Source organism: Neopelma chrysocephalum, unplaced genomic scaffold (assembly GCF_003984885.1).
Source record: "Neopelma chrysocephalum unplaced genomic scaffold, ASM398488v2 Primary Assembly neopelma1_74, whole genome shotgun sequence".
Lineage (NCBI taxonomy): Eukaryota > Metazoa > Chordata > Aves > Passeriformes > Pipridae > Neopelma > Neopelma chrysocephalum.
In genome coordinates, this window is record NW_020897735.1 from 973,051 (window position 1) to 986,913 (window position 13,863).

Consider the following 13,863-nt stretch of genomic DNA (forward strand, 5'->3'; position numbering starts at 1 on the left):
CTTCATCCCTCTGGTGTCAGGTTCTCTCTGCTTTGCAGTTTTCTTTTTTATGACTTTAGGGAGGAAGAGAGGAGGGAACTGCTGTAACACAGGGATTACAAACAGGTGCATTTCTCACTTTTAGAAGTTTATCCAGCAGGACAGTTGGGTATTGAATAAAAGACTGTGGTATCTGTGGTGTTTTAAAGATGATCTGTGATAAAGTGCTTAAGGTAAAACATCTGTGAAATGTGTGTATATAAATATAATATGCAGTTCTAGTGCACTTCCAAAGCCTGGGCTTTCCCTTTAAGCTCTGTCTTTGCTTAGTTCCTTTAAGCTGAGTTCATTTAAGCTCTGTCTTTGTTTAGATGTTTCTCTTGCAGCAGCCGAAGCCTTGTGGCTCTGCCTTGGGCCCTGTGCTGGGGGCTCTGGAAATGCATGGAAAATCCATGGGCAATGGGGTGTCTTGCCTCTACCAGTCTCAGCAGCAAGATGTTTAGTAAAACTTCCAGATCATTCACTTGTAAGATGATTTTTTTCCCTTTCTTTCTTATTCTTTTTCATCCTTTTCCCCCCTCAGACCAAGTGGGAACTGAAGTTTGGCCTGGAGTGTGAGGGCTCCTAAAGCTTGTGTGTTTTCCTTATTTTGTCTCGCTGAGCAGTGAAATCTGAATTTTAAAAATCTTTTTAAGCCTTTATTTTTTTTTCAGAGCATTGTCAAAGTAATACAGAGTTTTGAGTTGATACCTGGCCTCCTGCAGATGGAAAGCTCTGGTGGGTGTTTGTCCCCTCGGGTCCCCTTTGGCTGTGACTGGGATGGCTGTAGGGACAGTAACACATCTGTTAGACAGGCTCTGCCCAAGGACAGGCTTTGGCAGGCTGGACCAAGCTCTGGCAAGCTCTAGGGCAGGGCTGGAGTCAGGTCTGGCTCTGCTTGGAGGCCTGAAAATCCAAGCAAAGACAGTGGAGGGGAACCAGCATCTGGGCTGGGAGAGCAGAGCTGGGATTAATCTTGCCTAATTTAGGGGGGATTTTTGAGGTTATCATTCTAATTCTGAAGTAGTCCAGCTCATTTCTGCTTAGACATGGTAGCAGGCAGGTTAGATATGGCCCAGGCAGGGATGTCTCAAGATCTCCAAAGTCAGCCTGTGCTGCTTTTGTGCTGTTGGCTTCTCTCCTTTGGCTGCAGTGGTGGCTTTAGGGACACCCTGGAGGCTGAGATACCTTTTAGCCACCTAAAATTAGATGGAGTGGTCTCACCCTGTCTTATCTTCTCCCCTATTTTAATCAGATTCTGTTCTCTGCATGGGAATTTTAATTCAATTTTGAATGACTGTGATATTGAGAAGAAAACTTAAGCCTGACCCTTCTGCTTGAGCCTGGGGAGGGCTGGGAGCTCTCTGCAGTGCTCTCAGGGAGTTGTTAATTCAGAGAAGGGATTAAAATGTATTACTGATTATTCCTTGCCACGTGAACTCACAGGGATAATGGATCTGCCCAACTTCCTGAGTCTGAAATCCCCTCTGTTGCTAAGATGTGTTACTAAAGGATATGTTTTTACTGAAGTTTGTCTCAACTTGGTGGCAACTTCAGACACCAGAAAACGGGCACCAGAACAGAAAATAAATCTCTGGGCATGTTACCCTTTCTACGTGTTCCTGGATTTTAACTAATCCCAAATGCTTGGATGGGGATCCAGGCAGGGTTGAGGTCCATGTGAGAAGCTTTTCCTGCTGCAAATGGCATAGAGGATGCATAAAGAGCTCTGAAAAAACTGGGATGGTTCTAGTAAAGGAGCTTACACTTCATGGACATGGGCTAGAACCTTCTACTTTCATTTCTTTTTGATTAAGGAAAGGATGGTTGTAGATTAAAGAGCAGTGAGCGAGTTGGAGAGAAAACTGAATGTGGAGAAAACCTTGTTTTGGCCTACTTAGAGGGGATGAATGCTGTCAAGCTGTAAAGTTTTAGAGAAATACCAGCTTTAGTTTTATAATTCACTTGCACAAGGGCAGAGAAGCTGCTGAACAGCATTTTCAAGAGAACTCACAGCCACGAGGTGTGTTTGAAATGAAGATTTTAGCAGGTTTTCAGTTGAAACTTTTTCTTTAGGAGTGAAAAAGGGGAGATGAAAAGGTCACGTCAGGAACAAGTGTTTCTTTAGGTGTCTGGTGCTGCTGAAGAGCTTCTTAGGGCTGTTTTATTCAGTATTCTCCTCGTGAGGTTCCTGCTGGCTCTGGTTCCTGTTCCCATCACTGTCTGTGGGCCAGAGTTCAGCAAAGGTGTAAATATGTGTGGAATTGTGCCTGTTCAGCAGTGCTGTACCCGAGCCTTGCTGGACGTGCTCGCACTCACAGACGTGTCCTGTCACACGAGGATGCAGCACATGGGGCTCCCAGTGAGAGGCAGTGGAGCAGTAGCTTAGCCTGGGATGGCAACTCCTGTTTTCCTGGTACCAGACCAACTGTTTTGGCTGGGAAAACCAGAGTTATCCCATCTTATTAAGCGATGCAGCTCCTGGCATGACCTGGTTCTTCACGGGGAGCTCTTTAATTCAGTGCTCAGGTCAGGCCCTGGGTTGAGGAGGCTGTGGTGCTTCTTGCAGGAGCCTGGTTTCTGGGAAACAATGCTATTCCAACCTAGCCATGGGTTTGTTTTAGTGCTGCCAGAAAAGGGAGTGGGAGAATGGAGATGCTCTTTCCCCAGGCAAAGGGAGGGTTCTGCCAGTGGTGTCTCAAGACTTGGTGGAGGCTGGAGAGGGATATGGTCTCTGTTCCCATTCAGTCCTTGGCCTCTGCTGACTCTTCCAGCCAAGGAATGTTGATGGCAGTTCCCATAACAGCTTTTCTCTTGTGAATGTGTGTCCATTGGGCACCAAATCCTGGCACCTCTTGATGCATCCCATTTGGTCACAGAATCCCAGAATGTGCTGAGTTGGAAGGGACCCACAAGGACCATTGAGTCCAACTCCTGGCCCTGCACAGGCCCATCTCCAAGGGTCACACCCTGTGCCCCAGAGGATCATCCAAACCCTCCTGGAGCTCTGGCAGCCTTGGTGCTGTGCCCACTGCCCTGGGGAGCCTGGGCAGTGCCCAACCACCTCTGGGGGAAGAACCTTCTCCTGAGATCCAACCTGACCCTGCCCTGACACAGCTCCAGGCCATTCCCTGGGTGCTGTCCCTGGTCCCCCCAAAGCAGAGCTCAGGGCCTGCCCCTCCTCTGCCCCTGCCCAGGAAGCTGGAACTGCCATGAGCTCTCCCCTCAGTCTCCTCTTCTCCAGCTGAACACCCCAAGTGCCCTCAGTGTCCTCCCACGGCTTCAAATCAAGGCCCTTCCCCATCCTTGTTGCCTCCTTTGGACACTCTCAGATGGCTTCAGATCTTCCTTATATTGCAGTGCCCCAAACTGCCCCGACATTCCAGGTTAGGCCTCTCCAGGGCAGAGCAGAGCAGGACAATCCCCTCCAGGGCAGTGCTGGTGTCCAGGGCTGGAGCTGGGCTGTAGGATCTGGCTTTGCCCTGAACATGAGCAGTCAGTGACTGAGTGGGTGCCAAACCCTGTTAAATCCAAACCACACCCATGCAGCTGCCCTCAAGTTCTCCAGTTCTGTGCAACTTCAGGGAATGTGAAATTCCATATCTTTGCTCTGTCAAATCTCTGGTCATAGGGATTTGGAAGGCTGATGCCTGTTTGTAGGGGATTGATGCCACTTCCACAGTTAAATCAGACCACATTTTACACGCTTGATAAGAGTGTGTGTGTGTAGGAAACTGTATGTGGGATTTTAATTTTAGCTCCATGGATTTTTGATAAATTCTGTGGTGCTTTCTTTCCCCAGGGCAGTGCTCCAATTTATTTGTTTTGGTTGCCTTCATGGCAGGTAGAGCAATTCTTGCCCTCTGCTCATTCAGTTTATCTAATAGTCAGCCACTGAAGTTATTTGACTGCTCTGGTGGGAGAGCACAGTATTTAAATCAACAAATATTGAAGGCTTCATTCAGCCAGGTGCCTAAATTTGAGCTCCAGCTGTGGTTAGGGAGCTAATTTTTTTTGTTTGTTTGTTTGTGTTTTTTTTTTGCCTTGGCACTGACTTTGTTGCAATAGTTGCTTAAATGGCCACAACATGGTCTTTTAAAGGCACCAAATGCAGAAAGAGAAACAAGAATTGAAAAAATAAGGGCACAGTTGTGGCTCCCTCTGCCCAAAGCTTTTCAAAGAGTTAAATAAAATGGTGAATGAAGTAGCACTTTATCTTCTCCCGGAGTTGTTCCTGCCAAAACCAACCCCTTGTGCCTCTTTCTGTCCTCAGAAGGGCCTGGGTGGTGTGAGAGGCAGCAGGTGGAGGTGAGGGCCGGGGCAGCAACTCCTGTTTTCCCATTACCAAACCGGGTGTTTTGGTGTCTCCTGCTTGGAGAGCCCTCAGTTACTGCTGGCATGGGGTTTGTGCCAGGTCAGAAGAGGCATTTGTAAGTCATATGAGGAGCAGCTGGGGGTGCTGGGGGGGCTCAGCCTGGAGAAAAGGAGGCTCAGGGGGGACCTTCTGGCTCTGCAACCCCCTGACAGGAGGGGGGAGCCGGGGGGGGGTCGGGCTCTGCTCCCAAGGAATGAGGGACAGGATGAGAGGGAACGGCCTCAAGCTGTGCCAGGGGAGGGTCAGGTTGGACACCAGGAGGAATTTCTTTGCTGAAAGAGTGGTCAGGCACTGGAAGGAGCTGCCCAGGGAGGTGATGGAGTCCCCAGCCCTGGAGGTGTCCAAGGACGTGGTGACAAGTTGGGGGTTGGTCAAAGGTTGGACTCGATGATCTTGGAAGTCTTTTCCAACTTTAATGATTCTGTGATTCATAATGTTGTTTTCCTTGAGTGTTTGGGCTTCAAGAGCAGTAGGAAATGAGGTGCTGATACCCAGGGAGCTGGTCTGGCTTGCAGAGTTGTCCTCCAGTGTGACTCCAGGCTCTTCTGATACTGTAGGTGAGACCTGCTTTGATGGGAGCTGGTTGTGACTCAATCCCCCCTGCCCTGACAGCCCACTCAGACTCAGCTCTCCCTGGTTCTTCTTGTGTTGCTCCTCATAACTGTCTGGCCTCTGGAAGGAAAGCAAGCCAAGGAATCCCGAACAGCAGGTTGATGGAATCGTTTTACTGATCGTGCCAGGGAATTGTTACCACTCCTGGTTTCCTGGGGAGCTGCTGGTTGGTCATGTCACAAACTTCCCTGCAAGTACATGGAATTCATACTCAGATTTTTTTCAGCTTGGGTCTGAAGTCTCTGATGGGAAAAAATCACTGATGGGGGAGCAGGGAAATGTTTGGAAAGGTTTCACATGGGTATTGATGTTTTAGCTGTGTGTTAACTGTTAGTCAGGCTGCAAAAATCTCACTGCATTTGAATAATATAATTATTTTAGCCTAGAATTGCATTTAACATACTTCACCCATGTGTTTCCTCTGGCTGTTACCTCTGAAATGACACCATGAATCCTGTCCTGCTTTGTCCCAGGTAAAGAGCCAGACTCCAGTAGACAACATCCCCAGGAGAGCTGGAATTGCCAGGGAGTTATTCCTTGTGATGTCTCCTGTAGCAGCAGAGCCCTGATGTAGGTTTGGCTGCTGAGCTGTGTCAGTGCCACAAAAACTCACAGCTCTGCCATGTCTGTGCCACAAACACAGCCCTCCCAGCACAGCTCTCCTGGGTCAGCCTGGCCTTGGGAAGGGCTTTGCCAGAGATCTGGGTGCAAGACTGGGCAGCGTTTTGTTTGCCAGGAGAGGTGCTGGCACACAGTCCAATAAATGGAGTTACTGGGAAAGGCAAAGGGAATGTTTGCCATGGTTGGGAACAAATGGCCACGTCTGCAGCTGGGGCCAGTGAGGATGAGTGCACTGCTGTCACCTGAGCCACCCACCCCAAATGTCACCCCGTGGGCTTCCAGGTGAGCTGGGGAGGTGGGTGAGTGAGCAGCACAAGAGGACTGTGGTTTAGTTGATGTGGTGATGTTTGGTGTAGGGTTGGATGATCCTGGAGGTCTTTTCCAGCCTTACCAATTCTGTGGTGCTGTGATACGTATCGAGCAGTTTCTGGAGGAGTGGGTTGCTCCTCGTTAGCCACTGTAAGTAGCTGTAGCTTCCCTTTGGAGCTTTGATACCACTTGTGACCCTTTTCTCCTCTCTCCCTCCCTCTCCTCCCTCTTCCTCCAGGGTTTAATGCCATGGCTGCAGATGAAAGCGCTACGGAGAAGCAAGTGGGGGAACCAAAAATGGCAGTAGACGGTGAAACCAACGGTTCCTGTGAGCACAGCGAGGCTGGAGGGCACCCAAACCCAGCCAAAAACACTCAGGACAACACGAAAGTGAGCCAGCAGGACTCTGGGACTAAATTAAATAGGATAGCAGAGAACGGCATTTCGGAGCGGGACGGAGAGACTGGGAAGCAAAACCACCTGAAAGCAAATGACTTCACACAGACTTCTGTCACAGGGAGCAATGGGTATATCCTGACCAAGCAGATGGCACAGGAGCAGCCCTTAAGGACTACCAGCACCTTTGCTTCCCTCACCGGCCATGCTGCAAAAACCCTGCCTGGGGGAACGGGCAAGGGCAGGACTGTGGGCCCCTTTTCCCAGCTCCAAGCCACGATGCCAAGCAAGCTCGGGGAGGGCAGTAAGGACATGGATGCTAAAAAAGCCCCTGCTGCTAACGCTGAAGTCAAAGTCCACAGAGCACGGAAGACAATGCCTAAACCCACCCCCAGCCTGGTAATGTATCTGCCCAGCACTGCCTCGGGTTGCTCTTGGCTTTCCCTGGGTGTGTGAGGGAATCCTGCCTGCATGGGAATGTGTCATTCAGAGGTGGCCCACTGGATGGATTTATTTTTTAAAATTTTTTTAAAATATATATATTATAAATATATTTATTTTTATTGTTCTCTTCCCACAGACAGACAGAGAGACCAAAATATAGTCACATTGCCACCATCTGCTCCCGTCCCCAATGTGTTTCTAAATATATAATTGATCGATTGCTTTCTCCAACAGATCTATGTGGGACACTAAATGGCCTCTCCCTCATGGCTCTGTTGCTCGTTGTCTGCTGACATCCAGAGCTGCCTGTGAAACAAATTAGATTTCTTCTAAGGTCGACCCAAAGGAAATTAGGCATAGCATGTAAACTTGAGGCTTCTCCTAAGCTTGGAGGCTGTCAAGAGGCTGATCTGTTAGGCAGCTTGATTGCATTGCTGTAGGAATAATTATGGGCTAAACCAGATGATGTTTTCCCTCTCTGTTGCTTGCAGAAATGCAGCTTGTGAGGAAATGTTCACTCCAGAATCCTTGGGTTGGATTTACCACCACTTCATATAACAGAGCTCTGCCTTTTTCCTTAGGAGGCAAGAGGAGATGTCATTTGGTGTGTTCATGTTACAGTGGGGAGAAGAAATGGGCCTTTCTTTGTCATGAGACAAGTTTGGGTCTTTTGGTTATTTTTCTGGTTCTTTGCCAGGGGTAGGGAATAGATCCTGGAGCAGGCAGGTCTCCACTACAAACAGTTGGTCTTCATCCCTGTGCTGCTTTATATTTAACTACAGAGAACTGGATCCTCTCACTGTGCTGATGGTGGAGGGAGACCAGCCTTTTAGGTCAAGGAAGGGATTGCCAACCCTGCTTGGCAATGGGAGTGACTCCCAGGAATGCATGGAAGCTGCTGCAGCTTCTCAAGGGGGGGTGTGATGGGTCACTGACACGATCCAGCAAACCCAGAGTGACCCTCACGTGTCCCCCACATGTTGCAGCACAGCAGCACTGAGATGTGAAGGGCTCAGAGCTGTGGGTTGCTGTGATCTGGAGCAGGGGAAGAGAGAGGGAAAAGGAAAAGGGAGGGGTGGCACCTCACCAGCCCCAGATGGGGAAGGGTGCCCGTGGCTCCGGCACCGCCTGTGCCTCTGGGAGCAGGTGGGAGTCCAAAGAGCACAACAAGATAACAAACCTGTGGGCACCCAGCCATGATAGCAGGGCAGGAACCACTCCTGCCTGCCTGCCATGATTTCCCAACCAGCCTCCCAAACCACTCATTTCCCCTCTGTCTTGCCCTGGTTGCTTTGGAGTTCTCTGCTCTGCAGGCCCGCTGTGTTTTGGGCAGGGGGAGCCCAGATGCCCCAATGCAGCCAGATGAACATCTCCCATCAGGCTGTCCCTTACCCAAAGAAGGCTTTGCAGCCCAAATTCCCTCACAGCTTTCCTCCAGCAGCCTGTTGTGCACTGAAAGTAGGCCAGGAAAACCCTCAGACCCTCGTGGAATTCCACAGGGAGTGATCCCATGGGACCGAGCAGTTGAAAGGGGCAATTCCCTTTTAAAAGTCTGGTCTCTGCTACGTTAGGAGGGAGTGTTTTCCTCATTCATATTTTATGATACATCAGAAGAATATTTATATTCAATCCTTGGGCTTTAAGGTCTGTCTCTAGGAAGTGGTGTGTGGAGTTTGGGAACACTTGGAGAGCCAGGACACCACTCTCAGGGATGGTGCTGGTGATCCTTGTTTGCTCACACCATAGAAGTGGCCTCAAAAACCAAAGTCTGTACTTTTTGGATTGCTCTGGAAAGTGCATAGCCAGTCCTCAGCTCCTCTGGCCATTTGCCTTGGGCTTAAAATAGGGAGAGAAGCAACATTCCCAGGAAGGGTGGTGGTAAGAGGCTGTTCCCATGTTCTCTGCTCAAGCCTCTGCAGTTGAACGTGAACCCAAGATTTGATCTCAGTACTGCAAGACAATAAAACATCTGTTGTGTTCAGCTTTCCTGATAATTGCCACCTAATTTTTCCCCATTGTCTTTAGAATTTACATGCTATTTTCTTTGGAGGAGCAGAGTCCTTGCTCGTTGTCATTTTTCTGCCCTGATTATTTCTTTGTTGAGCTGCTCAGAAGAGGCTCCTCGGCCCAGCAGTGCAGGAGCTTTTCCATGTTCACACCTTTTCCCCTTCAAAAGCACCATGAAATCAGGTGCTGCATCCCAGGAAATAAATTGTGGAAATCACCCAGAAGCTGATGTTACAGGACACAGTGGTTTTCTTTGCTAATATTTCTTAGAGCATTGTTGTTTTCTTGGTAGGACTGTTCTTGCAGAGCTGTGTTGCCTGGGAGAAGGAAGGGAGGAAGGTATTTTGTTGCCTGCAAAGTGTAAGCATTTGTTCCCCCTGGCTCCTGCAGAAACCCACTGGGGCCAAAGAATTGTTTTCTGTAATCCAGTAGCTGCCAGGGGACCTTGGTAGCCTTTTCCTGCATGTGTGAATTGATCTCTGAAAGGAAGAAAAGAATTTTCTGGCCAGTTTAACCAGCTTTTTCTCTGTTTAGGAGTTGCTTCCTGAATTGGGATCGAAGCTGAATCTGAAACAGGTGACACTTTTAATTGATGTTGTCGCATGTTAAGGTGGCTTTTGAACAGAGACCTCAGAAGAGTTGTTGGCAGCATCATTTCTGCTTCCCTTTTGAGTAGAGCAGTAACACAAGTGTTGTACCTTTCAGAAGAATCCTTCTTTTGTTGCTAATCCATTTACAATCCCGTTAAGAACCCGAAAGTTTCCGGGGCCAGACTGAAAGGCAACTCTGTGTGTGTGTGTGTGTGTGTGTGGTGCTTGGAGCAGACCTCTCCTGCTTGGAAACTCCAGTTTCTGAGCTTAACATCATTAAAACATGAGGCATAAAGGCTGATAAAGGTACTGAAAGCATCTCAGAGTTACCCTTGGTGACAGGAGGAGCAGGTGGCTCAGTGGGGAATCCCGAGTTCTGTTTCCATGTGACCACGAGGCAGGAGTTTGAGGTGTGTGTTTCTGGTGGTATTTTTTATGCTGTGCAGGGGACTGGGATGGGGGAACTGAACTGTCAGAAGGAATAGTGCAAAAATCTGTTAAATGAGCATTTTGGCCTGATTCACACTGTGAGCCCAGTTTAACCTGGGGAAGACAAACCCCAGGCAGGGAGGAGGAACGTGATGTGGGAGATGCTTTGCTTATGCTGGTGTTTCTACCAATATTCATCAAACTATACCTTCAAGCAGCTTTGCCACTGAGTATCTGATCCCAGAGCTGGTAATGCCTTCTTTCTGTGTGCACACAGGGCTGGATATTCCATGTCAGTGCCCAGCTCTGTGGGAGCTCCAACCCAAGAACACCTTGTGTTCCATCTCCTGGGGCCAGGCGGGTGGCAACTGGGGGACTGCAGGTGTCTGGGGTTGCTTAGCAAGCTCAGACCCTCCAATATGCAGAGAATTTAAAATAAAAGTGCAGGGCCTAATGGGGATGAGGATGGGGATGTTGTTTCCTTGGGGGGGAGTAAATAAAAAGCACAGGGTGCAGTGAAACAGAGCTCTTGTCTGATGGCAGGGGCTCTGCCAGCTTGGAGGAACCCAGAAGGTCCATCAAGGAATCTCTCCAGAGGGTATCTGGGTGTTCATGGGCAGACTGAAAGTGTGAAGTTCATGTGTGAGAGCTTGACCACAGTTAAATATCACAGAATATTCTGAGTTGGAAGGGCCCACAAGGACTGGTTTGTGACACTCCCTTCCCCTGGAGCTGCTCCATCCAGGAGGGCACAGGGATGAGAGCACACACTTCTGAATACTCTGGTTCAGAAAGCCATTAAATGCAGGTTTGTAGGAACATCTACATTTCAAAAACCCATTAAATACAGGTTTGTAGGAACATCCACACTTAAGCTCAGCCTGCCTGGCAGCCTAAACCACCGTGATTTTATGCAGAGAAGTGGCTGCACTCAAATCAATGTAACTGTAATGAAATCAAAACAGAATCCCTCCTCTAATGGGCACATGTTGATCAGCAGATAAAGGGTGGATCAGCCTTGTCTGATCTAGATTAAGACCAAAGCCTTGCAGGTTTCTGTCTGTTGCTCCAAGGTAAGGCTTGCTCGGGATTCTGAAATTCAGCAATAAAAACCTAATCCTTCAGCAGCACAGCGAAGGGGGAGCAGCACCACTGCAGCTCCTACGGGCACTGTCATCTGCCTGTGATCAATTTTTTATAGCAGACTGATATTTCTTGCTTAAATACCATTCACCAGCTGTTAGAGGCAGATCCCCCTGGGAGCTGCTGCTTCGTGCTCTTCAAAGGCAGCGCCTTGGTACAAATCCTGTCCCCCCGTGCCCGGTGGCTGGAGGGAACAGAGCAGCTCCCTGACAGCTGCTGTGCTGCCCCGTGGCACTGCTGCTTAGTTTAGTCCTCCTGGCCAGTTGGCTTTGGTTTCCAGCTTGTTTTATGCCAGAGATGAAAGTCCTTAAAAGAAGAGAAAATAAGAAAGCAAGTCCATCTAAGCCTGGGGTGGTTTGAGGCATCGAGGGTGTCAGTCCTGCAGAGCTCTGCAGAGCTGCCCTGCTCCAGGCAGGACCAGCAGGACCTGTGCCTGTGTCCTTCCACCAGCACTAGGATGGATTCTGCCCTGGTTTTCCCCTTCCAGCTTGCTGGATTTGCTCATGGAAAGACCCCTTCCTTAATTGCTGGGCTGAGGGGAGAATGCAGTGTGTGCTCTGTCAAACTGACACGGGGGTTAATTGGGAGTGTTTGTTCTGCATTTTTGCTTTCAGGAAAAAAAAAAACCAAAAACCTGAGGATATTCTATCTTTTGCCATTTTTAGTAACTTCCCCCTGCTGCTCTAGGGGACTTCTCTGCCAGTAACAGAAATGTGGTTGATCCCATTGAAGTGTAGAAAGCACTTGAGTTTGATTCCTGTAAACACATAAAATATTGTGTTCTTGCCCTAATCTAAGCAGTTTTCTTGACTGCATTTCTCCCAGTGGTGTTGGTCCCATTTTTGCTGTTTGCTGACACAAGCATTGTTAGAAATGTTGAAGTAGCTGTCCAGCTTCTTCACTTTTCCTTGCAATGAAATAGAGACATTGCAGCCTTTTGCTTAGGATGAGCTGATACCACATGAGAAGCTGCAAGAAATGAAGATGTTGTGCTGCAATTTCTTTTTCCATCTCATTTTTTGCTCCTTTCTTGGCCTCCAGTGGCCCACATGTGTGAGGGTTGGTACAACATGTGAGCACAGGGAGCTCAACTGTGTCCTGGAGTTTCCTTTACGTGGGGTTGTCCTCTCTGTACTCTTCTATGCTTGATTGGTAAATATAACTGGAGAAGAAAGAAGGCAACCTTGGCTGTTTTGAGCACAGTGGAGTTTGTTTAGGGTCAGGAATGGTGCTTTTCACCTGTGATTTGGCTGTTTTCAGTGGGCCCATGGAGGTGTTGGATAAAAGCACCACTGGTCTCTTGAATGTTTGCTGGTGGAAGTGAAGGAGGATGAACTTCATCCAATTGCTCAGTTAAAAATCAGTTATAAAACTCAAAGGTTATGTTCCCTCACTCTTGGCCTTAGCAGGTCAATCCATGTCCAACAGCTCACCCAAGGCTGTGCTTCACTTTCCCAACATGGTTACTCTTGGTGCAGGCCCAGCTTTGCTGGTTTGACATTTTCTACCTTTAGGACTCTGGATCTCCAGGAAAGGAAGCAGGAATGTGTTAGGATTTGTCACAGTACACTGGATGAGTGGATGCTGACTGGCAATTGTTGCAGCATCTGCTGCTTGCAACCCCCTTTTTGTGCTTTGCCAGCACGAGTGTCCTGTGCTGGGAAAAGGGAGTTTGCTTGGCTGGACACTGAGAAGTTTTGTGGATACCTGTGCCTTGTGCTAGGAACAGGGAGGGCAGGAGGAGCCTGTCCATCATGAAACTGGAAGAAGGTGGCATGTGGCAGGAGCATGGAATTGTTACAGTTGGAAAAGACCTTTAAGATCATCAAGTCCAACCGTCAACCCAGCACCACCACCATGTCCTCAAGTGCCACATCCATGTGTTGTTTGGGCTCTTCAAGGGATGGTGACTCCATCACTTCCCTGGGCAGCCCATTCCAATGCTTTGCAACCCTTTCTGAGAAAAAGTTTTTCCCAGTGTCCAAATCTGAACCTCCCCTGTTGGACCTTGAGGCCGTTTCCTCAGGCGTGGGTGGCCGGGCTGTGCCAGTGGCTCTGTACCCCACAGAGGTGGCTCAGAGCTGGGTCCTGCCAGCCCTGGGCTGGGGCACAGGGTGGCAGGGCTTGGAGGCAGGAAAAACCCACACCTGAGGCTTTCCTTGGACAGTTTCCCTGGCAGGAAACTTGCTGGAGCTCAAGGGGCTGAGCAGCATTTTGAGGAGTCCTCTGACGGTCTGGGGGTCACCAGTGGGGTTGAGAGCTTTGGGTTTAAATGGATCACTGTCATTCCTTGTTTCTGCTTTGCTTAGGTGGGAGGGTGTCGTGCCCACACAGCCTGGCACCCACTGACCCCCTCCCAAAGGCACAATCTGGCTTTTCCTTTGCTGCTTTTCTTGGAAGCTGCTGCCTCACTTCCCCGAGAGGAGCCGGGTGTACCTGGGCAGAGAAGGAAGCAGAGCTGCCTGTGCAAGGAAGGGTCCAGGAGTGCTTGACTGGGATTGTAAGGAAGCAGAAATTCCCAGGAAGAGCAGAGTGCTGCCTTAGCAAAGCCTCTCTCCTGGGAGCATTTAAATTTGGAGTGGATAGAGCAGAGCAGAAGAGCTCAGTGCAGGAGACCAGGACGGGCTGTAGCTGCAGCCTCGAGTGAAGGGCAGAATTCAGGGACATTGCAAATGGGAAAAGAATGAACTTTCATCCACTAAATCCACTTTTGAAGGTGTAAAATTTAATAAGAACAGCAAAGATGTAACTGTTTTATGTAGCTGAGAATGAGGAAAAATGGTGAGAAAACTGGCTGTAAGTGCTCACAAATCTGGGCTGATCCTTTTTATTGCAGTCCTTAGATGTAATATTTTATTTTTACCTCTATCTATCTATCTATCTATCTATCTATCTATCTATCTATCTATCTATCTATCT

At 48.8% G+C, this 13,863-nt stretch overlaps 1 protein-coding gene across 14 annotated transcripts in view; it reads left to right on the forward strand.

Moving 5' to 3' along the window:
• Positions 1–13,863, forward strand: part of EHMT1 (euchromatic histone lysine methyltransferase 1) — a 127,109-nt gene that overhangs the window by 62,358 nt on the left and 50,888 nt on the right. For 12 of the 14 annotated variants that reach the window (XM_027687555.1, XM_027687561.1, XM_027687560.1 and 9 more), the window contains exons 3-4: positions 6,174–6,730; positions 9,317–9,358. In XM_027687555.1, coding sequence (XP_027543356.1) covers positions 6,174–6,730; positions 9,317–9,358 — 599 coding nt within the window. The remainder of the gene's footprint in view (positions 1–6,173; positions 6,731–9,316; positions 9,359–13,863) is intronic. The other 2 variants (XM_027687554.1, XM_027687566.1) reach the window with 1 other exon arrangement.